The sequence below is a fragment of the Neofelis nebulosa genome, chromosome 5, assembly GCF_028018385.1.
Source record: "Neofelis nebulosa isolate mNeoNeb1 chromosome 5, mNeoNeb1.pri, whole genome shotgun sequence".
NCBI classification, from domain to species: Eukaryota; Metazoa; Chordata; class Mammalia; order Carnivora; family Felidae; genus Neofelis; species Neofelis nebulosa.
In genome coordinates this window covers 124,669,941-124,695,664 of record NC_080786.1, presented here as the reverse complement: position 1 = coordinate 124,695,664, position 25,724 = coordinate 124,669,941, and the positions used below count along the sequence as shown (strand labels likewise).

Sequence of the window (25,724 nt, the reverse complement as noted above, 5' to 3'; positions counted from 1 at the left end):
ATTGAGTAGTGTCATAAGCATGAGAATTATTTCATTCAAGAAAACATTTCTTTTTTTTTTTTTTTTTTGCCAAAGAAAAAGTACTCAGACCTGGAGTGAATCACGAGGTGACAGAGCCTCCGTTGTATTTTAAAGTGTAAATTCTGTTTTAAGCTTTTCCACTCTACTTGAGAAAGAGCAACGACAAAATTCCCAAATGTCAACACAGATGGAAGTTGAGAGGCACAGCAATGAAATTTAAAATGCAAACTATAACCCAAAAAAAGAAGTACTGTATCTTTCTCCTTTTTAACACTATGATTACTATCCCCAAAGAGAAGAAACTCCCCATTTTCTGCCACATTTTGACACAGATATCAGCACAATGAATAGGAAAACCTTTATTTCCACTCGGATGAGACATGAAATAAAAGCCATTTATACACGCAAACACACACACACATATGATATGTATCTACATACAATGTTAAATACATATTTATAGCATAGCAGAGTTCAAATGTTAGTTTAGGCTGAGGTCTTTATATATACACCCTACAATCACTTGAAAAACTTGATATTGTAATAGATATTTCAAAATCTACCCTAATATAAGCCAGAATGGCTAATGATAAGAGAAAAAAAAAGGCTTTCTCTTGGATACTTTTGTTTACCAGATTTGCCCCATTAAAAACCTAAATCTCTCTAGAGTATTATTACTGAAATCAAACCTAAAAGCACCTTCAAGAGCCCCAACTTAGAATGCTCTTTTATCACAAGACAAAATCAAGCCTAAATCATGATCATTTGGGATGGCAATCAAGATAATTTGTTTCACTCACTTTTAAGAGACCTTAAGAGGAATTTGCTACCTATGAAATGAACCTGAATGCCCCCACCTTTTTTTTACATCAGTGAAACAGCCTCTTATTCTAGTGTTAATACTATTGTTTGAGAACGTTTTGTGGATGACTTTAAAAGTTCAGGTAGAAATAAATAAATAAATAAATGTATGTATGTATGTATGTATGTATGTATGTTTAGGTGGAAAGTTAAAATTCTATTCATTAAGAAAACAAAGTCTAGTTTGCAATCTAACACAAGTTTGAAACAAAAATAAAAAAAATAGGCATGTTTTGTCCTTAGTATTCAAGCAAAATAATATTTTTGTAAGCCAAAATAATATCAACAAATAGAAGGGTTACACATCCCAGCATTTGCTATGCCATAAAAAAGAAGACATTCCTAGGAAATCTATATAAAATTTCAACAGTGAAGGTGAATGAAGCCAGCAAGGATGGAAATTACTACTGGCCTGGCTGGAAAAGCATGTTGGGCCTGAGGCAAAAGAAGTTTTTTAAATAGGAGAATGTTCTGAAATAGAAAGCATGTTAAATAGAATTGCCTGAGGACTGTTAGGAAATGAAAAATTACACTAACTGCATTGGGAACAGCAACCTGATAAAAGCACAATGCACAAATTACAATCTTCTTCACGAGTAGTATTAGACGTGAGAAAGGTTAAGCTTTATGTGAGAGAGGTTTTCCCCACCACAGGCCACTACATGATAGAAGAATTATTTTCAAGCGTTTCTAGGGACACTTCAACAACTATAGCAATAAATATTTCTAGATTTCTAATATTACAGAACAAGCTGGACCAGACCCCCAGTCAATATCAACTTGCAAAGCACCCCCTGAGTAAAAACCTCTATTCTATGCTCTGTGGAAAACACCTAAAAGACAATAATGTGTTTCCTAAATATATTCTTCTCTTCTTAAATTCAAAACACACAGGCAGCATCCCAGGGATGCACAGTGAGTCAGCATGCACTGGGCAGCTATAATGTGGAGAAAACAGTAGTAAAGAGAGAAGGAAACCAGCATTCCATGGGAAGAATCTGCTTGGTATTTCATGACAAGTACTTTTATAAATGGTAATGATTTTTATTGTTGCAAGGGTAACTATTAAGTATGCAAAGAGAGTAAGAGCAAAATAAATAAAAAGTATAAATACTGAAGAAACTACTGTATAAAGGAAATAAGAAAAGCAAGTCATGAAGAAAAGGGCATAAAACACAAAACACTCATGTTCGTGCATGCACACACACCCACAGTACTGTCAATAGCTCCAAGAGTGATCAAGGAACGAGCTTTCCAACCTTTCTCTCTTACAAGCAGAGGACCAACTCTGGAATAATGCAAGTCATAATGAGTCACTGCAAAAAGCAAGATTCTTAGGACAACAAAGTTAGGAACAGCTGTCATAGGCTGAGTCAAAGTAAGGCTGGCACATCCCGAAAGGTCTAGGACCGTTACAGCACAGAGGAGCCACCTAATCTCACTTTATCAAGAAGGACCAGATTTACTTTGGCTGTTTATTTTGTTTTGTTTGTTTTGCTTTATGGGATAGATGTACTGCATTCAGCAAATAAAAATTATATAAATAAGAATCACCTAAATGAAAAGGGCAATATGGACTAGCCATGTCAAATAACTTGTGGAAAACTTGACTACCTAGTAGATCCCAATTAATTAAGTACATGACATATCTCTATGTTTATATTTATGATATCATCCATTTATATTTCTGTTTAAGTATTATTTTAAAAAGTCACCAGTCAATAATTGCTGACTCTCAAGACACCTGGGTGGCTCAGTCGATTGAGTGTCCGACTTTGGTTCGGGTCATGATCTTTCAGTTTGTGAGTTCAAGTCCCACGTTAGTCTTTGTACTGACAGCTCAGAGCCTGGAGCCTACTTCAGATTCTTTGTCACTCTCTCTCTGCCCCTCCCCTGCTCGTGCTCTCAATCTCTCAAAAATAAGTAAACATAAAAAAATTTTAATAATTGCTGACTCTCTTAAGCAAAATCAGAATCACTATGGGAATACTTCCCTCTTTTATCAACAACACAGACCTGACTGAACCTCTCTCCCTTCTTAATCTTTCCCTTCCATTATCTTTATCAGTCATACCAATTCTTTCCATAAAAACTCTTCTTCCAAATGTATAATCTAAACTTGCACTCTAATATGTTAGCCACTAGCCATACGTGGCTATGGAACACTTGAAAGCTGTGAGTGCAAAATATAATCAGATTCCAAAGACTTGTATGAAAAGCACATGTAAAATATCTCATCAGTAAATTTTTTTTAATGTTTATTTATTTTGAGAGAGCAAGTGGGGGAGGGGAAGAGAGAGAGGGAGAGAGAGAATCCCAAGCAGGTTCCGTGCTGTGAACCCGTGCACAGACCCCAATGCAGGACTCAAACTCACAAACTGTGAGATCATGACCTGAGCCGAAATCAAGAGTTGGACACTTAACCAACTGAGCGACTCACGTGCCCCTCTTATCACTAACTTTTAAATCATATGTGGAAACAATAATATTTTGAATACACTGGGTTAAAAATATATATTCCAAAAATTCATTTTTATCTGTTTCTATTTATCTTTTCCCATGTGGCCACTAGAAATTTTGAAATTGCATATGTGGCTTATATTATATTTCTACAGAGTAGTGCTGATCTAGGTGAGACACTTAGGGTGTGATCAGGTGGAGAAACTCAGCATTCCTGTGCATTTCTGAGACCTTCCTGACTGGGTGACACTCATCAAAATGCTCCCCTGACTCATTCAGGAATGGATGCCCTTAGCTTACTTAAGAATTGCTTCATTGCCTCTAAAAATAGTCCACAATCCCTTCCAAAATGGGCTTATCTGTTAAAGAAACATGCTGATGTGTTATCAAATATGATTTATAAACCATTTTAGAGGCTTCAGTTCTTACACAAGATGGCAACTCTTACACAAGCATATTTTGCAACTGAGCCACTTTTGCAAGTAAACTTTCACTTAAAAGCAATAAAAGCTGTGTAGCAGTCATATAACTTCATCATAGTTTTAATGTGGATTAATGTTTTAGCGACCACATTCTGTGACTCCTTCCAAAAATAGCTCAAACTTTGTCCACATTCATTAAGACTCAATCCTTCTTTTATAGAGGGATAATTTTAAGAATTTCAGGCAATTGAAATGAACCCCTTTGTGGTATATACTCCACTTCCTTAACAGAACAGGATATGCTTTCATCTGTCTTATACTGAATTTTACACACAAGTATCTACTATAACTGCATTTATTTGTTCATGTCCCCAGTTAGAACTCCTGTCAGGTAGGAAGCCTACCTTACTCATAATTGTTCTACTATCACATAGAGAAATGCCTGGGACAATGAGGAGGTCAAAAGTAGATTTGTTAAACAAATTAATGAAATAGCCTATGACTTAGATGCTTATGTATACCCTGGAACACTAGTGTGGCGAATAATTTTCTCTATGTAGTCCTCTTTTATATCTTATCCTGAAGACCTATATGCAGCATTGAAACTCACAATGCAAATATGAGAAAAAGTAACTTTGATAATGATAAAACTCTTTTTACCAACAGTAAATAGAAAAATCATTGTGACATTTAAAAATTAAATAATCTGGTTAACTATTTAGTGTATATGGATCACTTATTTTCAAAAAATTAGAAAATATAACTTAAATATTTATAGAATAAAATTTGGCCCATTACTAACACAGTTTTAAATTGAGTTGGGGTCATGTTGTGCCTTGATAATCAAAATATCCGTGAAATAGCAGCATCAGCACCCCTGGGAGCTTCTTAGAAATACAGATCTCAGACTCAATACACATAAAATTATGTATACATAAATTGTAATAATTATTATTGTGATGATGATAATTTATTATCAGTAGAGCTGGCAGAAGTCTCTTCTAGATGTTCAGTGCCTCATATTCATCATAGTGAGTAATCAGTGTAGAATGAACAAATCCTCAAAAGTTCCACTTTACTTTTCTGTTTAAAGATGGGTAAATTTTTAGCTATCTTACTCAAATTTCACAAATTTTGCCAAATAAACGTACTAATAACTTTCATCTCTCAACATCTAAGCAATTTCTGTCTCGAAATTGACATGCTCTGATTTCTATTATACTAATAGCACAATGAATCTGACAAACATCAAAGTAAATATTAAGATTGAAATAAACCAAAGGGTAATTTCAGTTAGATAAAAAGTCACTAATCTTAGGAAATATTAACATTACCTTACTTAAGATTTAACATATTCATTCCTAGAAGTAAGAGCATAACAAAATGGTTTTGAAGATTTGCTTATTTAAGTCAAGAAAATAAAATGAATGAAACTTATTTTTAAAAGCAATATTTTTTATAATATTGAACTGAACATTATGTGGTACTGACAAGCAAGTGGGTTCTAAGTATAAGACATGAAATAAGAAGAATCTTAAAAAGTCAAATTAAAATTACAAATTCAGTCTATATGTTTAAGATATAAATTAAGAAATGTTATGGCATAAGAGAAAAAGTACGAAAATTAAATATTGAAAAAAATGCAACACAAGATGACAAGTGTCATCATTCATATATTTCAGTGAGACCTAACTAAAACACCAATTTATTTTGCTCAGGTGGCTCTTCAATACAAGTCTGTCAGTTCATGATCTTAAAAAAGAACCAAATATCCATAGGCAATAAAATATACATTTCTGGTTGAAATGCAAAATGGCAAAGATACCATGGAGAGTAGTTTGGCAAGTTCTTATAAAAATACACATACATGTGCCATATGACCCAGCATTCACGCTCATAGGCATTTCTCTCAGAAAAGTAAAATCCACACGTAAATATTAATACCTTAACTTTATGAAAATATTTTTAATAGCCAAAACTATTGGAAATAATCCATATGTCCTTCAACAGGTGTACACACTATGGAACATACATACCATACTACAACATACATATATAGTGGAAAACCATTCAGTGACAAAAAGAAACTATGGATCTGTGCAACTTGGGACAGATCTTAAGGGCATTATGCTGAGTGGAAAAAAAAAAAAAAAAAGCCAATCTCCAAAGATTACAAAGTGTATGGTTTAAGTTTCAAATCATTCTACAAATGAAAAAGGAAATGTTATAGAGATGGAAAACAAACCACTGGTTACCAAAGGTTAGGGATGAGCAGGAAGACAGACAGCATGAGTATAAAAGAACAGGGAGTTCCATTTTGTCCATGGATGGACTAGATCCATATCTTCATAATGAAAGTGTTTACATTAACATGTACTAGTGATAAAATTGCAAAGAAGTGGATACACACAAATAAGTGCATGTAACAAAAAGCTCATGAAATCTGAATGAGGTCTGTAGATTGTATCAATGTTCACTTCCTGGTTTTGTTTGTTTTTAATTTTTATGTTTTATATATTTTTTGAGAACAAGAGAGGCAGAGCACTAGCGGGGGAGGGGCAGAGAGAGAGGGAGACACAGAATCCAAAACAGGCTCCAGGCTCTGAGCCATCAGTACAAAGCCCAGCACAGGGCTCGAATTCACAGACTGTGAGATCAGGACCTGAGCCGAAGTTGGACGCTTAACCGACTGAGCCACCCAGGTGCCCCAACTTCCTGGTTTTGATACTGTAATATAGTTATGCAAGAATACTAACACAGGGGCAAGCTTCAGAAAGGAGCCTTCTTTGAACTACTTTGCAACTTCCTATGAATCTATAATTATTTTAAAATATTTCTTTTTTAAATTCAGTCTAGTACAATTTGCAGTTATCTAAATTCACTCAATTTTTAAATATCCTCTAACCTTTCTTTCCTTTTTTTTTTTTTTAGGCTCATTGTTTTTTGTTTGTTTTTCATGTCTTCTAACTTCAAAGGTACTTTGGACCTGCCACAACAAAACTTATTTTAACACCCTTGTTTCTATGTATTTCCTGCTTATATGTTATACTTAGGAATAGAAATTTACCTAATACCACATGGATAGCATATAGTTTTCAATTACGGGCAATTTAGGGAAGTGAAGCAAAAAGAGTTAGTTTCATTACATTCATATCTCTAGCAAGCACAATTTTAAAGAACAACCATAATATTGCCAACTGAAATGGTCAGGAAAATGAAAGACTCCATGTGTAAACAACAACAACGTACAAATAACAAAAGTAGCAGGGATTTTTAATGCAGAAATATAAGAGCTGGAAAAAAACATGGAAATTACAAATGAACTCATTTGTGAACTTCCAGAATTCTGAAACAATAACCAGTCCTCTTGAGAGAACACTGTAAAACAATTAAAAAACAATAGTAATTCAGACATTAGTTACTCATGATCTCCAAATAATAGTACAGAAAAATCATAGATACTAGGCCTATAACCTCTTAGGAGAGAAAGTTAATATGACTCTGGACACAGCAATGGTCTTCTATTCTGACAACAAAGAGGAATCACACTCTTCCACAAATCGCTCTTTAGTCCTATTACCAAAGACAAAACCCTAACCTTGCCTATGATGATAAAATCCTATATTTATATGAAAAGTCCATGCTAGGTATGTTGTGAAGAACAACAGTAACAAGCTTTCGAAAGAAAAGCATAGGAAGGTATAAGATTAAAGCCCCATAAACATGCAAGCCGTTGGATAATAAAAGACAATTCATGTTTTAAAGATTGAGCATAAATTGGCATCTTTAACTTTCTTTCTAACCTCACAAATACTATCTTCTCCAAAAGACTTGAAGATATATCAGATCATTTTGTTTGCCATGTTTTAATGTTTATTTATTTTTGAGAGCAAGAGAGTGTGCATGCATGTGCATGAATGGGAGAGGGGCAAAGAGAGAGGGAAAGGGAGAATCCAAAGCAGTCTCCATGCTGTAAGCACAGAGACCCACGCAGGCCTCGATGTCGTGATTCATGAGATCATGACCTGAGCCATATCAAGAGTCAGACACTTAACTGACTGAGACACCCAGGCACTCCAGTCAGATCATTTTTTCATGAGCCCAAGAATATATATATATATATAATTAGTAATTGATAAACTCATTTCCTCTCAAAATACTCATACTTTTTAAGAGTAAAATATTTGTGGGGCGCCTGGGTGGCTCAGTCGGTTAAGCGTCTGACTTCGGCTCAGGTCACGATCTCGCGGTCCGCAGGTTCGAGCCCCACGTCGGGCTCTGGGCTGATGGCTCAGAGCCTGGAGCCTGCTTCCGATTCTGTGTTTCCCTTTCTCTCTGCCCTTCCCCCGTTCATGCTGTGTCTCTCTCTGTCTGAAAAATAAATAAGCGTTAAAAATTAAAAAAAAAAAAAAAAAGAGTAAAATATCTGTGAAATTAAAAGGAAAAGATGGTGGTGTTCCCAAGGCTTGAGGCCAGCTAAGGGCACCTAATCAGCTCATTTGGGGCCAGAGCAGTCAAAAGTCTCTATATTCCCCTAAGAAAATAATCCAGAAAAATACAGATCAGGTTTAGAAAAGTGAAAGCCATGACTCAGGGGTTGGTGATATTGAGGATAGCTGTAGACTTTTCTTGGGAGAAATGAAAACATCCGGGTTCTCTTCAGAGGGTTTTATACACAGATGTGATATTAGGGAACTACAACACAGTCTCATTGGGTCTTTTCATCTTTAGGCAGAAATAGTGTCCTTTTTGGAGCAAAGGACAGAGCTCTGGGATGTTCTGATAGGTGAGGCCAAAGGACTTTTCTCAGGAAGGTGTATAACTAAAAGCCTTGAGTATCTAGGCTCACTTTCAGTCAAGCAAGATCATGGAACAGTTCTGATCAATAATTTGTAAACTGAAAGATGTAGATAAAGTTTATAGGAAAATTAACGTATGCTTGGTTAAAATGGACAGAGTGAGCGGGCATGAACGTGTGGGCCTAGATGCACCCAGCCATCTTCTAAGCATAAGAATATAAAGACTATATGCTAAAGATAATAGAGCAGAAAGATAAAGGATGGGTCAATGCTAAGGCCAAACCATTCATCTTCACTTTCTTTGTGAGAAATACAAATTTCTATTTTAATTACACAGTCTGTGGGATCTTCTGTTAATTGAGAGTATGCTGAGTTTTCTGTTACATAGACCTAAATGCATAACTGGTTTTATTATGTTTCTGTAACAGAGCATGTACCTGTATCATGCAGTTATTCATAATTAAATATAACCTGTGGCTAGTTGTTTATAATTTATGAAAATGAAAATAAATTAGATTGATGATTGAGTAACATATGATTTCACTGGTAAAAGAAATATTTAATTCTCACTTGATAAACATTTGGAAAACTTCAAGGTTACCTATATAAGAAGTGTATCTGTTACCTATACCAAGAAGTGTACACTTTGTTTCTGATTATTATATTTTAGATTTCAGACCTACAGCACATACCCAGAGACTGTGACTCATTGTAATTTCTGTTCCATGGATCTACCAAGACACCCATGAATATTCCATTTCTCTGTTTTACATATCTCATTGTAAAATCAAACATATTGAAAATAACTGAAATCATCAAATAAAGAGAAAGCACAAGGAAAGATACTGAATTTAAATTTTATTCTTATCTTATTAATAGATTATGTTAAGATTCTACTGAAAAATTCTTTCATTTTCAAGCTTTTAAGCTGCTATTATATATATTTTTTTCTCATTTTCAAAGTTATTCCTGCGTATCGGTAAACTTGATATGACCATTCTTCCATCCATCCAGAGTTCAAGAGGAAGAAAATTCCTATAGTTGTTTGATGCCCAAGAATATGAACAGTTAGCAGTCAGATGAAAGAAGAGAAAAGATGGAAAAGGAAGATCAAAAGAAGGGTGATTCTGAGCCTCTGCAGGCTAGCATTTACCTCTCTCTCTAAAGAAAGCTTTATGCTCATTATATCCTGGAATTATCTTGCCTTCAGCTTAAACAGAGAATTGCATTATTTCCTCTCCAAATGAAGGATCAAAGTTTAAACATATTCCTTTCTTTGTATACTAGATTATGATTAAAATTACCGCCTCCTCACCTCATTCACATAATGGCTCTACTGGGAAAAAGAAGGAAGTCCCTAAAGTAAAGATGCCATCCAACAAAATGAAGAGTTGTGGAGAATTTCTGGTCGTATTATTTACCTGATAGTTGATTTCAGGATACAGCATTAAAAAAGCTAACAATAAGATCTTTTGAAAATAATATCCTAGTGAATATTTAAGATGGAAGGCTATTTTGCTTATAATATTATCATCATCAAATAACTATCATTTATTTACAGAGGATCTTTAAAATACTTCTAGTCCTCAAGACACTCCTAGAAGGTAGGTCCCGTCCATATTTTACAGAAAATGAAATTGAGGTTCATAGAGGTTGATTAATTTGCCCTCAGATTCAAAGCTCTTAGGACACATGAGAGTTCAAGTTCAAGCTTCATCTTGCTCTTATATTTTGCAACACATACACAGCAATATTTTTATATACTTTCCCCTTTTACATATTAGGAAACTAAATTTAGAATCTAAATTATTCTAATCATTTAAACATCAGAAAACAATCAGGTTTTAAAAGTTAGTCACTATAACTTAAACAGTATCAAATAAGATGCAACATAATTGCATAATAAATTAAGGAATGTAGATTGTATAATAATGTATGCTTACTGTGGAGTTTTACCTTTTATTCATGTATTTAGTTCCTGTTACTCTAAACACAAAACAGAAATATGCTGCTTTTGGTTGTTAAACACAAAAGAACCCTGGATTCAAAACAGTGGTAAGCGTCTACTGATGGGTAGACATCATAAGAAGAGAATGTACTCGTTAGTAAAAAATAAACTTACTTTAGAAGGAACTGGTAGCAATTCTCTCCAATGAAAACACTTTCATGTTTTCTTTTAATATATATAAATGTATAATTGAAGTTTAACACATGCTTTCAAATAACAGCAATATGGTATTCTTATCAGTCTAAAACTATAGCACATTTCACTGGGACTATATTAAAATCTCGCTGACTAACTAGGGCCAGCTTAGTAGGAGCCGAACGGAATACTCTAAGAAGTTATCACATCAAGAGTCATTTCCCAGGAGGTGTTACAGCAGGCACCAGAGCCTACCCAAATGTTCCACCAAGTCATTTTAAGGCACTTTGAAAATGAAAAGAGGTCAAAGCCTCTTGCCCATCGCTGTAGAAAATTCAGGAGTAACTCTGGAGTTAGTATAGATCTCAGCTGCAAAGGGCAAATAAATCTACTAGTACAGAAGAGTGAGCCAGATACATCTTGTAATCTTCAGATTTATCCCTGCCTTCTAGAATCACTGACATTTGACTTTCTTCAGAGCCAATAACTTGGCCAGGCACTGAGAAAAAAGTGCACCATGCAGCTATGATATAAAACTTCTATGCTGTGAGAATCAATTTGGTGTGGCTGCTGATACACAAATCCAAAGCACTTTCCAACTCTGATTAGCTACCAGTGTAAAAACTAACTTCATTTCTAACAAAATAGAGATGTTCACTGTAATTGTAATGCTTAGTATACTTGGGGTCACAAAAACCTCTCCTCCCATTCTTAGGCACACAATTTCACATCAGGCTTTCTCAAACTGAATATCCCTTTAGTGATTAAACCTTTAGTCTCTGCGTTGGGGCACCTGGGTGATTCAGTTGGTTAAGCATCTGAGTCTTGATTTTGGCTCAGGTCATGATCTCACAGTTCATGGGATGGAGCCCCAAGATGACAGCGCAGAGCCTGCTTAGGATTCTCTCTCTCCCTCTCTTTCTGTGCCCCCCACCATCACATGAGCACACACTCTCTCCAAATAAATAAATTGAAAAAAAAAAAAACAAAAAAACTTTAGTCTTTGTGGAAGTATCTAATTCATAATGATTTTCTTCATTTTCCCCAGTTACCTATAGCTCTTTACTTGAACATGTATTTCCCCTTTCCCCCAGATTGTCATACATAATCCCCTGGTAACTGCTGCTGCTTCTCTCTTTATCCTAGCATTCCCAACAATTTTTAGCTTAAGGTAAGTTGACTGAGACTCATTGGTATAAAAAAGGGAAAAATATGGGGTGCCTGGGTGGCTCAGTTGGTTAAGCATCCAACTTTGGCTCACAGTTTGTGAGTTCAAGCCCTGCATCGGGCTCTGGGCTGACAGCTCGGAGCCTAGAGCCTTCTTCAGATTCTGTGTCTCCTCTCTCTGCCCCTCCCCTGCTTGCACTCCATCTCTCTCTCTCTCACTTTTTCAAAAATAAACATTAAGAATTAAAAAAAAAAAAAAAAAGAAAACGAGAAAAATAAATAGACGCAGAACACATTCATTTAAATTCTATACTGTTTCCTGTAAGTCAAGTATGTTTCTACAGATTGAGAATAGTAAACAAACAAACAAACAAAAAACAATACGGAAAAGTGCCCACCCAAGGGAGCCAACAATCTAGTGGGGGTACAAAAGAGCAGAAATACAACTATATTACAGTGGATGAGCATCTTTAAGATGAGGGTGTTCAAGATGGTAGACAAGAAATGAGGCTCCTCACCTAGCCTGGAAAAAGGTGTAAGGATAGGGTGAAGTCAGGGAAAGTATACCTCTAAGCTGTTTCCAGAGGCACATATAGGAGGATATAAGGCAGAAGCAAAGTATGCATAAAACAGAACAAACAGCATGTACAGCTGGAACCATGTCTAGACCAAAACATTTGGCTTCCAACACAGACTATTCTGGACTACCTCAAACTGATATCCTTTATAAACATGTGTTAAAAGATCTATTTAATGGAATAGAGGGTTATATTAATAAAGAATGTATAAAAGGGTTCACTTATTAATTCATTTCCACTAAACTAGTCATTTCTGATAAAGATCAAAAATGTTTCCAGTTCTTAATCTCCTTTGCCAATTATTCAGTGATTTTCCTAGACCCCTAACTTCTTGTGAACACACACAAATGAAAATCTTCGACATTAAAAAGGAGTACATGTGTGAAAAAGATATCATGTTTTCAATTGATTCCAGTGATATTTTAGTACCCCTTGTGGAATGGCCATCAGACATCTCAGCTGCCTCTCTATCCCTAGGCTCCCTCTGGTAACACAGAACAGAATGAGAAGGAAGGTCCAAAGATGAGGCTTAAAAGGTAGACAGAGACCATATGATTTAGAATCTTGCACATCATGAGAAGTCTCTGTTATACCTTAAAAGCTATGGGGAATTGAAAAAAAAATTGAAAAAAGGCAAGAACTGTAAGGCTATTTTTGTAAACCAGGCTAGAGAGGCTACTAACACCTTGAGTAGGATGATGGCAGTAGGACTGTAGAGTTGGCATATAGTTGAAAAACAGGAGCCATCATTGATTAGACTTGGAGATAAGAAGAAAGAGAAGGTGAGAATTAAGGTTAAGTTTTAAGTGGTAGGCTTGAGCAGTTAGTAGATAAGGATACCACACACAGAGACAGGGTATAAGGGACAAACGTAGGGATTGAAAAACCCTAAGTTTGGCTTTAGGCATGTTGAGTTTTACTTCTAGGACATCAAAATGTAGGTATTTATAAATACGACCAAACACTCATATGAGGACTTTAAGACACAGAACAGATGAACTCAAGGGAAGGGAAGCAAAAATAATATAAAAACAGGGAGGGAGACAAAACACAAAAGACTCAATATCGAGAACAAACAGAGGGCTACTGGAGGGGTTGTGGGAGGGGTATGGGCTAACTGGGTAAGAGGCATTAAGGAATCTACTCCTGAAATCATTGTTGCACTATATGCTAACTAATTTGGGTGTAAATTAAAAAAAATAATAAAATTATAAATAAATAAATAAATAAATAAATAAATAAATAAATAAATATGACCGAGACCAGAAGAGAGACTGGGGGCTGAAGATAGATGTGGGCAGTGTCAGTACATAGATGGAATACATGGATGGAGGAGAATGTTTAAAGAAAGTATATAAAGTAGAAACACATAAAAGGACCTAGGGAAGAGTCCTGAGAATCTCTTGTGTTAAATAATCAGAAAGAGATAGAGGAAAAACCATCAGATGTAATAGAGGAAAAGCAAAAGATTTTCATGTCTTCAAGAAGTGGCCCAAAATGTCCAATGCTAGAGATAAAGAGGAAAGAGGTATCCGCTAAATTAGCAAAAAGTCATTGTTCATGAACTTGTTGTAAAAGGTTCTAGAAAGAAAGATTAATCCCACCTGCAGTACTACTAACCCATGTAAACTTAAGCCAAACATTTGACCAAATCTTGGGTTCTTCATCTGTAAGACAGGAAAAACAAAATTCTTCCTGCCTCATGGTTTTGTTATCAGGATTAAATTAAAATCTGAAAATACTCTATAAACTTTAAACAGAGAGTATAGATAAGTGTTACTGCAACTGTGTTGATCTTCAAGCTGTTCACAAATGTCACTTTTATGTTTCACACACAAGGCTCAAAAGTCACATTTGACTTACACTGGCCGATCTAATGTATCAGCAGAAATGACCCACTCATAGACAAAAGCTGTAAGAAAAGGTACATAGTTCAACATGTCCCCTACAGCAAACATTATAGAAGCATGTTTCAAAACGAAGACTTCATCATCCTAAATTCTTGAGTGATTGCCACAAGGAGAGCCTGACTCATGTTAGCATGTAATATTGGCACAATTAAAGGCTATTCTTTAAAACACTAAGATTTTGCAATTACACCACTGCAATTAATTGCAGTATAAATGACAGGTGAAAAAAAGCAGGAAAGCCAAGAGGAAAATCCCATCTTAGGAGGTAATCAATGAGACATTATAGGGGCTATCACACACACTAATGAACTAATTTTTATTTCATGTAACAGAGTAATTCACTAATCCTCACACTGGATCCAACATTCTTACAGTTACAGAAAAGGTAAACAAGAACAACAAATGTACATAACAGAATTTCTGATGAAGATACTTTGGTTGAGAAAGGATGAGACAGCCCATCAATGAAAAGAAACTGACTCCCCCATCACCATTCCTAAACACTGTTGTTTGTACCCTAAATTTTGTGCACTCCTCAGTAAGTTCTACTTTGCACTTGAATGTTTGACTGCTTGTATATTTGTGTTAGGCCAAAGACAAAATGCGCCAGTGGGTTATTAGAAATAAACAGAGAATAAAGTAACTAGAAGAAAACTTCATGAGGGAAGGATGTTTTATTCTTCAAATGTTAGCAGTAAAAGTTACTACTGCCAAATGCCAAATGACTATTTGATATGCCTAAATGGAACATGTGTGCTGGAAAATGGCAATTACTCCAAACCAAGACCAGAAGTAGAATCCAGGTCAGAGTGAGGCACAAGGGCCCAGTGGACCAGTCTTTTCACCAAGAATAGTGGTTTGCCCCCACTTTTCTTTATTGTGGCCTTTGTCTCTCTCATTAGTTTTGACAAACCATGAAAGAGCATCATAACTGCTTCAGTCCCAATGGAGTTGAAGTCAATTACATGACAAGGGATGTTTGTCTGCTGTGATTTTTTTTTTTTTTTAAAGGAGGTGGGGGAACAAAAACAAAACATTCTCACAACTCTCTCCTAGAAAGGTCTTAAGTGCCATTTACAAAGCATACAAATAAATTATCATCATCAATAAACACATCAAAAAAGTCTGACCACCATCTCTTTGCTCTAAAATTTGACTATTTCTAAATCTAATTCAAGTTTGAACTATGAAGATGATACACTCAGTGACTTTGAAAGTATAAACTGTAAATACTGAAAGCAATTTCACAAGGCTGCATAAGGTTCCAATCATCTGATCAACTGAGCGACAGCTCAAGGTGACTACTTTGAGGAGGGCTCATTCTTTAGGGTATACAAGCTCTGGAATGAGATGTTGTATTGAACTTGGCATCTCTTATTTTTTAATAGGGACTCCTTAAGAAACAGTTGCTGGATTGATTGAATGCAGGTAGTAGGTGACAATGCCAAGTCATGAACCTAAGTGTTTTGTTTTGTTTTTTTTCCAAATTCCAAATCAAACCTGTTTTATTACCCCCAACACTGCTTCTTGGCCATAACTAAATGGCTGTTTCCTATTACTTGAAAATTTGACCATGCGTATTCTGTTGCCATGGTAGTTTTTGCCCTGGAGTCTCTCGGCTAAAAGGGCTAAAACCATAAATCACAATGTGCTTATCTCACAAATGAAACTACTATAACTAGTATGACAACTATTTCAATCTTACAAACTATACCTTCGAAGTTGAGCTGCCTACTAGAATTATTATCCCGGCAACTCAATTGTGCTAAACCAATGTACTGTAGGATGTTAGGAGACAAACTGAAGCTAAAGCCCCTAAACGGGCCTCCAGAAGTTTGGCTCTCCTGGCCTTTGTCCCTCTTCGGGGTGGCAATGCCAAACACGGGCAAACTTTGCTGACAAATGTCGCTGTAAGTTTCCTCTTCAATGTGGGCCCACGGAGGGTAAATAAAGTGGCCAAGGTAACGTTTCATCTTCTCTGAAAGGAAATATTAACAAGGAGCAAGAGCTGCCTGAGAGAATCGTGGATATAAAATCACAATATTTGCAATGAAATAAACGAAATTGTAAACGCACAATTACACACGCCGAGTGTTATGCACACGCTAATTCACAGTACAACTCTGTTGAATGGAAAGGTCACAAAACCTGCAGTGGCTTTGCCTCCCTCAGTATCCGCACCTGAGGAAATCACTGCTGGGAGCCAAAGCACGTACTCAATGGCGCACACCCGCTGATCGAAAGGAAAGGAGAGGGGATGAGGCAAGTTTATTCCGCGCTTCTACGTCTAGTCCGGGACCAGAGTTATCATCAACCCACCACTCTGTAAGACACAGGACCCAGCGAAGTCACCCCGACGCCCACCCTACAAAGTGGCTACTCTCCAAGGTCGGGGGCGGGCCAGCGCAGGGCGGGGCGGGGCTGAGAGGCGGGCCCGGAAGGGGGCGGGACCTGCACGCACCCAGCCGAGGGGCGGTTCGACCCCGGAGCCCGCGCTGGGAAGGCAGCCAGTCCCACTCTGAGGAGAGAGGGGGGGAGGGGGAGAGCCCTGAGCGGTATCAGGAGGTACCTGCGCTGGAAGTCCAGGGCGAAGGGCTTCAGGTATGGGTCGAGCTCCAGAAGTCGGGCTAGTTCCGGCACATCCGCCAGGGCTGCAGCCAGCGCCGCCTCGGAGCACTCGCCCCGAGCCACCGGAGCCGCCATCTTCTGCTGCAGCCCGAGTAGCCGAGCCCGAGTGGGTCGATTGGAACCTGAGCGGGAACTGGAGCTCTAGTTGGGAGGAAGGCGGCGAAGGCGGAGTCGGAGGAAGCTGAGGCGAGCTTCGGAGACCCGGGGCCCTTTATAGCCGGAGAGAACGGCCGCCTGCCTCCCCTCCCTCTCCCCCCCCCCCCCGCCCGGCGGGGCGGAGCGGGACCCGTGGCGATTCCCGGACTCTCGTCCGGAGCCGGGGGCGGGGTGGGGGGTGGCGATGAGGTGCCAAGGGACCTCCGCCCGCTCCCGCGGCTAGCACCTGAAGGCCGCAGAGACCTGCCCTTTCCTCCCCAGCCTTTTTTCCCCCCGCGGGACTGAGGCCATCCTGGCAGGCGGGTCCCGAACCGAGGTAGCTCTGCCTTGCCCTCCCTAACCTCACCCGTATTTGGCTCCAGAGTTAGCCCTCAGCTTTTCTTCCTTTAAGCAACTCCCGCTGGCGGCATCCTTTTCAAATATGATGCGTGCTTTTCTTGAAGGCGACCTTCTCAAAGTTCTGAGAATTTCTTGTTAGGGCGGTATTGCAGACAGATTAAAAAAAAAAAAAAATCACAGTAAGAAAAGGGAACAGTCAGTGTGGACATAGTAATACCTGGGAGGATGTTCACACCACTGCCTAACCAGAACGCCTGTAGATGTTTCCAGTCTCATGAATTAACCAAAAAAGTCCCGATCCTGGAATCATCCCACGAATACTGTGATGTGCTGGGACTATTCTCTGGGTTGCCAATGGCTGAGAATTGAAACCATGTCAAGAACTTTGCCCATTTCCCATACCTCAAAAACAAACAGAAAAGAAAGGAGAAAGAAAAAAAAAAAGACCTTTTTGTCTTTGTTCATAATTGCAACAAACGTTTCTCAACGATTGAACTATCCTTGATGAGACAAGTAGTATTATAGAGAAAAACGTTAAATTGGACTTCAGCTGTACCCCTTATTGGTGAAGTGCTTGTGCAAGAAATCTCTTTTCCTCTTGACTTAAGAATGGGGGACCCTATGTAAACTTCCCCAGTGGGAACTTCTGTTTCTCCATACCCGTTAACTGGCTTGTCAACGATTCTGTTTTGAGAACACAATTTTATGTACATCCAGAGAATTGGACCCACCAACCCAGCAGTTTTCAAACTGCTTTGAACCTAGGAACTGGAGAGACTGGAGGATCTCTTTCCCAGTTAACATTTGGGTGTGGAGAATCCTAGGGACTATGGAGAAGGAAGAGTGTGGATCATCACTGGCCTTGAATTTTAAAACATTCAAAACATTTTTTGTGCAGGCATTAATAACAGACTTGATGAGAGATATCTAGCAACCGAGGACCTCAGAGTGAAAGAGTGAGGAATCTGACAACCTTTGGAAAGGCATGTCTTAATTTTCCATGAAGATGGCAACATGCAAATGTTAGTAAAATAGAAAACGCTGTAAAACGACACTATAAACTCAGAAGCAGGACACCCAATAGATGCACAAATCTGTATCTCCAATCCTAACCTTTTCTCAGAAATCCAGGTTCATATCACTATCTGCCTACTGAAATTTCCATTTAGCTGGCCAGAAGACCTAAGCCAACTATCTCCAAAATATACCCTAACGCAGTCTTCTCATCCTTTGTTCGGTCACTCTTAACAGGAGCAGCCTAACACATCTAACCCATTTCTTCCATCTAACCCACATCTCTTCCATTTTTTGTCCCTTCTAATCCATTCACTAGTGTTTGTCAAGCGTTAAATGTGCATATGAATCGCCTGGGGATGTTGTTAACAGCACTTAGTCTCATTCAGTTCTGGGTGGTGCCTCAGATTCTGCAGTTGTTTCAAGCTCAGAGGTGATGCTGCTGTTCCCGACTGGGGGTGAGGTTTGAGTTGTAAGGCTCTACACAAGAATAAATCAAATAATTTAAACGACATGCTGATTCACTCCGAGTTAAACATAAACTTCTTACCATTCCCTAACTAGGCTTTTTAATCTGGTCCCTATCTTTCCACCACTTTTCTCATCACCTTTTCTCATCTTTTCTGGCTTTACTATTATGTAGAAATACTGACTTTCCTGGGACTCACTCAGCACTTTGTAGCCTCTGAGACTTTTTATTTGTCCTTCTCTCTGTTGGGAATTCTCTTCATGACTCAGCCAAACATAACTGATTTCTTCCCAGCATTCTTGAGATCTCAGCATAAATGTCCACTCATCTTAAGCCTCTGCTTCCACTAAAACTTCAGTGTCTGTTAGAGCATGTTCTCTCCTACACAACAATTAACAAAACTTAGGTGTTTCTTTTTCTCTTTTATGTATTGGTCTCCCCCTTTAGAATATAAACTCCAAGAGAGCAGATACCTATTCTCTCTTACTCACTATTGAGCAAGTATTTAATGAAGTCCCATGTGTCAACCCGTTCAGTTTCCTGGGTGCTGGGATTAAATTGTAAACAAGACGAGTTCCAGTTGTCATAAAGCTCACACGAGGTGGAGTGTTGTGTGCTTGTCAATTAACATATAAGAAATACTTCTCAAAGCCCAAAATGCCCAATAATAATAAATGCACTGTAGAGAATTAAAGTTAAGCAATAATGTCTGCTTTAGTTCTCATGGTAAAGGAGGGCCATTCAGAACTGACATTGAACCTGAAGTGTGTAATGACGGAGAAGAAGCCATGAGACAAAGAACATTGCCAGTAAAGAGTTTGTGCAATGGGGAATGACTTTAGTCACAGAGACAGTTCTAGTGTACCTGTTACATAGTGAGAAGAATACCAAGAAGTAAGGTGTGAGAGCTAGACGGCTGTTTGATCATATAGGGCCTCTAATTTCAGTATGATAGGATGCTGTTGAAGGGTTTTGAGCAGAAAACTGATTTAATTTGATTTACATTAGAAAAATATTTTCTCTATGGAAAATGGATTACAGGGATAACAAGAATGGAAGCAGAGAGACTATTAGGATACCACTGCAGTGCCTAATTAGATATATATTCCTTTAAATTTATCCATTAAAATGTTCTAAAACTGGATGAGGCAAAGGTTACATAATTCTGTAAGTTTACCCAAAAATCATTAAAGTATACACTTAAAACAGGTGAATTTTATGGTGTAAACTGCACTCCGTAAAGCTAGTTTAAAACTTTCTTTTCCGTAAGACTGTAAGAATCTCCTTACAGTGTATATAATAGCTAGCAAGTTTTGGTATCCCAGTCTCCAAACTAATATGCACTTATTTCTGGATTAAATTCTGCAGAGGCAGTAGCCAGCTAAACTGCCCCTCTCCTACCTTGTGAAGCCTTTCAGAGGACCCTGGAGGAACAGATTGTCATTTTGTCTTCAGACTCGTTCACCATCTAACCTCTCTATTTAGACTGCCAAATGGTGAGTGTTCAATGTGATGCTGGTTGTCACTGCCTGAAAATCAGAGTTAGGCAAACAACTTTTTTTCAAGGGCAGTAGGTAATAGTTTTTAGATGATAATGATTTTCAATTACTTTTGTGGTTTTGTCCTTATAAGTTGGGTGAGAATCAGTGTCCTAAAAGTGAAAGGCTCTAACTTTCATCCCCTAAGTATCTGGTCCCCTCCATTAGAACTTAAACAGGGGCACCTGGGTGGCTCAAGTCAGTTGAATGTCTGACTTTCAGCTCAGGTCATGATCCCATGCTTCATGAGTTTGAGCCCTGGGTTAAAGCCCTGGGTTGGGCTCTATGCTGTCATCACAGAGCCTGGAGCCTGCTTCAGGTTCTATGTCTCCCTCTCTCTCTCTACCCCTCCCCTGCCCGTGCTCTGTCTCTCTGTCTCTTAAAAGTAATGTATACATAGATATATACATATATACATACATAATATATATGTATATATTAAAAAAAAAGAACCTAAACAATCTTCCTTGGTCTCAGACTTACCCAAGCAAAATGGCAGTTTTTATTTCACTCAAGTTATAGGCTTCCTTTAGGCCTTTATATTATATCTCTAGTGATTATTTTATATGGAATTTTCAGTACTTCTCAATTGTTCCTTATTTGAAAATTTTGCAAACCTTTTAGGCATAAAATCTTGTAAGAAAGGATCAGATACCTGAGTTCATCATACTGGACTTATTCTGAAAGAAGACTATAGTGGTTCTTTACAATAATAGCTAATAATAATAACACTGCTTTCCACAGTCTAGACACTTTTAACCATTATATGGTGGTGGTGGTGGTGGTGGTGTGTGTAAAACCCTTAGTTAACCCTATGATGAAGGTACTTAGAGATGAAGAAAATTGTTTAAGGTAATGCAGCTAGTAAGACTCAGGATTTGAATTCAAATACAGCTTTTACAGTCTGTAGTCAAACAGGATCTGAATCCAGATATACCTTTTGCAGTCTATAATTTTAAGAATTATTTTATCCTGCCTCTCAGAAAGATGAATATGAAGACAAATATGTAGAAGAGTTTTTTTTTAAAGACTTTAAGACCAAAATTAGACAAAATTTAAAATACTGTGCATCTTGCCACTTTACCTGAATGAAACCCAGGTCCCTGGAAAACCTAACTAGTCCACAGTAAAACAAAGAGCTAGGAAATAGGCAAAAAATAAAAAGTCTTTTTACATATAAAATTTAAATCACAAAAGCCCATGGATTACACCCTCATGCATCTATCATTACTTATTATGGTGCCTTGAATCGTGGCTCCCCAAAATATATGCCCAGGTCCTAATCCCCAGAACCTGTGAAAGTTAACTTATTTGGGAAAAGGGTCTCTGCAGACATAATTAAGCTAAGGATCTTGAGATGAGGAGATCATCCTGGATTATCTACATTATCTGGTTCTTAAATCCAATGACAGTGTCCTTGGAAGAGATCTGCAGAGTAGACACAAGCAGAAGAGGTAAATGGCCATGAGGGCAGAGATTGGAGTGACACAGACACAAGTCAAAGGTCAGTAGGCTCCAGAAGCTGAAAGAGGCAAAAAATAGATTCTCCCCTAGAGCCTCCAGAGGAAATGTGGCCTTGCTGACAACTTGATTTCAGACTACCCATCTCCAAAACCATTAGAGAATATATTTTTGTTATTTAAATCACATGAGAGAAGAACTGCTTTAGGACATTAATTGGCTTATTTATATACCACCTATTCAACAAAGGAATTCAAGGTGGCTAATAAAAATACTTGCAGTAAGTAAAACAATACTTGGAAAAAGCAAAAACAAAAAGAATAGAGAAAATCTATGATATTTGAGTTCAGACCTTAGTTCCCAAGTGCCTAGTAGCAAAAGCAAAACGGGAAAGTTATCAAGTGTTTATAATTCTATAACCTTTGGAGCACCTGGGTGGCTCAGTCAGTTAAGTGTCCATCTTCGGCTCAGGTCATGATCTTGCAGTTCCTGAGTTGGAGCCCTGCATCAGGCTCTGTGCTGACAGCTCAGAGCCTGGAGCCTGCTTCAGATTCTGTGTCTCCTTCTCTCTTTGCCCCTCCCCTTCTCTCTCTCTCTCTCTCTCTCTCTCTCTCTCTCTCTCTCTCTCAAATAAATAAACAATAAATTAAAACAAACAAACAAACAAACAATTCTATAAGCTCAAAATTGTGCCTTCTAGTTAGAAATGCCTCCATAAGTGATAGGAATTGAGAAACATTTTGAACCATAAACTTGGAAACCAATTTTAGATAAATACGAAGGCCTTCCCAGATTTTTTGTGGACAACAGTATGATAAGACAAGGACACAGACTTAAGAGCCAAGCTGCCTGAGTTTGGATCTCAACTCTCCTGCTCACTAATATGTGATCATGGGAAGTCAATCTCTGTGCTTCAGTTTCCATTTCTACAGGGTGGGAATGATAATAGTATTTGCTTTCATATTGAAAGGATTAAATGACTTAATACATATAAGATATTTAAAACTGGACATAGCATATAATAATCACTTAATAAATGGTAACATATTTCTGCACAAGCAATACTATAGCAAAGAAAAGTAATGTTTTTCATATACAATGCTCTCCAATAACCTAGATTAGTACAAAAGTAAGAAAGCGTTAAGATCTTGAAGATAGTTCACACATGCAGGGGGAATAAATATTACGTCACTGAAACCTGACTTGGAATGTGATGGACACTAACACTGAGTCGCACTTTTCAAAAGGAAGCCTCTGATCAGAGACCAATATGTTCCATACATCAATGCTGGTAAACAAATGTTTGTGACCTATCCACAAACAAAAAATACAGAAATCGGGAAAACATGTTTAGAAAGTTCAATATCAGTTTGAAAAATATAATCATAAGAAATTGGGCTTTATATTTGGTATTTAATTTTTTTTTTTTATTTCTTTAGAAAAATATTCTAGTTGTATTGTATGAAGCTTTCAATCCATGACTGATTACAGGGGAAAAACAAGAAAAAAAACTTTCCTTTGATTAGCCTTGTGCTATATACAACCAGAACCATTCTCAGAAAATCCTTTATCTGTGCAAATGCCCCAATGGGTACATACTAGACACTCCCAAATTCTCAGTAAACAAAACAGAACAAAAACAGAATAGGAATTGGAACTGACTTGGAACATTTTAATGAAATTATACTTATTTTACATATTCAAAGTCAAAGCTAAATTATTCAAGTAGAGCCAATCTATTGAAACTGCATTGTAAAATAACCATGCCGAATTATTTAGAGACAAAAGACAAACTGTGAAGTATGAGAAAATTGACTAAAATAGGACCCTGTTATTTTTTTTTAGGTAGAAATGTCTTCAAAGTTGCATAGGTTGAGCCAACTGACAATAAAGAAATAGGCAATGGATGACTCAAAAAACTATAAAAATGTCCATTTACTATACAAAATAATCTGGGTGCTTTATTACAAACCCAACCATGCTGTATTCTTCAGGACATGAAATTCTAACACTCATATGTTAATTTTTCACACTTTGGACTTTGAATACAGCCAAATTCTGGTCTCAGTTCTATCATTTATGAGCCATATGACCTTGGGCAAGTCACTTTTAGAAACTGTTTCATTTTCTATAATATAGATATAATAAAACTTGTCATTGGGAAGATATGACATTAAAACAATATCAAGACCATGACAAGAAGGGTAGCAGACCAGGGTAACTCAGTTAATTCAGACGGGAGGAGGCAGAGTTGTGCTATTGTGGCTGTGTCTAATGAAAGTCAGGGCAGGTAATCTTACCCAACTCTGCCTTCACTCCAATAGGATTTAGTGCAATGCTGTAATTGCCCCCACTTAAAAGACAAAGAGCTCTGATAATTTTGAGGTGAGTGAGTTATAATTATAATGGATTGTAATGCTTTAGAATACTGCTTCTGTTAAAATTGATGACAATCATCTTAAAAATGAACTTTTGCAATATTACATTTCTAAATCCCATATTGCCTATACTGTGTTTTTACTCAAGAGAATTACCTTTAAAACTACACTATTGGAGAAAAAAGGAAGCTAACCTAAATCAAATTCAGAAAATACTGTTTTGACTAGATTCTTGAAGGCTAAAAACAAAAAGAATTGTACATAAACACTATATTCTAGTTGATAAATTTATTTTTCACAGCAGTATGGACTAAGTATTCTAAAGCTACACTGCATGTATACTGCAATTTGTTGAGCAAATAAGTAAATAAATTGTAGATAATGGGAGCCGGATTTCATTCTGTCAGAGATAGAAGTTACAAATAAGCAATGGGGGAAGGGGAGAATAAACCCTGTGGTTCTGAAGTTAAAGTCAGAGATAGTGAAATGAACTCACCTACCCCCTCAAACACACACACACACACACACACACACACACAGATATTTTTAACATGTATACACATGGATTTGTATTACACATATATTTCTTAGCTCTGTCTGCTGAGAGGACGTGAAAGCAATAACATCACAGTAACAACAAGCATACCCAGCACCGAGATCTTAGATTCTGAAAACCATTCTCCAACAAAAAGAACCAGGGGTCCTTGGATAAATGGCTGATTCTAGGGCTGGATAGAAAAAAATCCAAGATAAACCTAGAGAATTTAATAGGACCAGAAGGAGTGTTAAAAAGGAGAAGAAAAAGAAGAAAGACGAGGTGGTGGAGGAGGAGGAGGAGGAGACTATGGGATCATGTCAAAAGGGCCCAAGGAGCAGGGTGCCTGGATGGCTCAGTCAATTAAGCATCTTAATTGATCTTAATTAAGCTCAGTCAATTAAGCATCTAATCAGCAATTAAGCCAAAATTCTTGATTTTGGCTTGGGTCAAGATCTCACAGTCATGATCTCATGGTTCACGAAATTGAACCCTGCATCAAGCTCTGCACTGAGCATGGAGCCGCTTAAGATTCTTTTCCTCCCTCTCCCTCTGCCCCACTCCTGCTTGTGCTCTTTCCCTTTCTCTCTCTCAAAAATATATACATTTAAAAAATAATTTTAAACAATAAAAGGACACAAACCAATCAGAAAGATTCTCAAATAGTCAAAGCAGGATCCATTGAGCAGCAAAATAAGTAATTAGTATTGGACTGTTAGTAGCATAAGCATACCTCATTTTATTGTACCTCACTTTATTACACTTCACAGATACTGCATTCTTTGCAGACTGAAAGTCTGTGGCAATCCTGCATCAAGCTAGTTTATTGGCAACATTTTTCTAAC

The 25,724-nt window shown here is 37.4% G+C and overlaps 1 protein-coding gene and 1 long non-coding RNA gene across 3 annotated transcripts in view; one reads left to right on the top strand and one right to left on the bottom strand.

The window, feature by feature from the left end:
• The window catches only part of GBE1 (1,4-alpha-glucan branching enzyme 1), a 290,866-nt gene extending 273,664 nt beyond the window's left edge, over positions 1-17,202 (bottom strand). For both annotated transcript variants that reach the window (XM_058731715.1, XM_058731714.1), the window contains exon 1: positions 16,931-17,202. In XM_058731715.1, coding sequence (XP_058587698.1) covers positions 16,931-17,064 — 134 coding nt within the window. In that variant the 5' untranslated portion in view covers positions 17,065-17,202. The remainder of the gene's footprint in view (positions 1-16,930) is intronic.
• Positions 17,203-17,281: 79 nt separating this feature from the next.
• LOC131512693 (uncharacterized) overlaps positions 17,282-25,724 on the top strand; it is a 176,656-nt gene continuing 168,213 nt past the window's right edge. The window contains exons 1-2 of the long non-coding RNA XR_009262250.1: positions 17,282-18,506; positions 20,336-20,463. This is a non-coding gene — a long non-coding RNA (uncharacterized LOC131512693). The remainder of the gene's footprint in view (positions 18,507-20,335; positions 20,464-25,724) is intronic.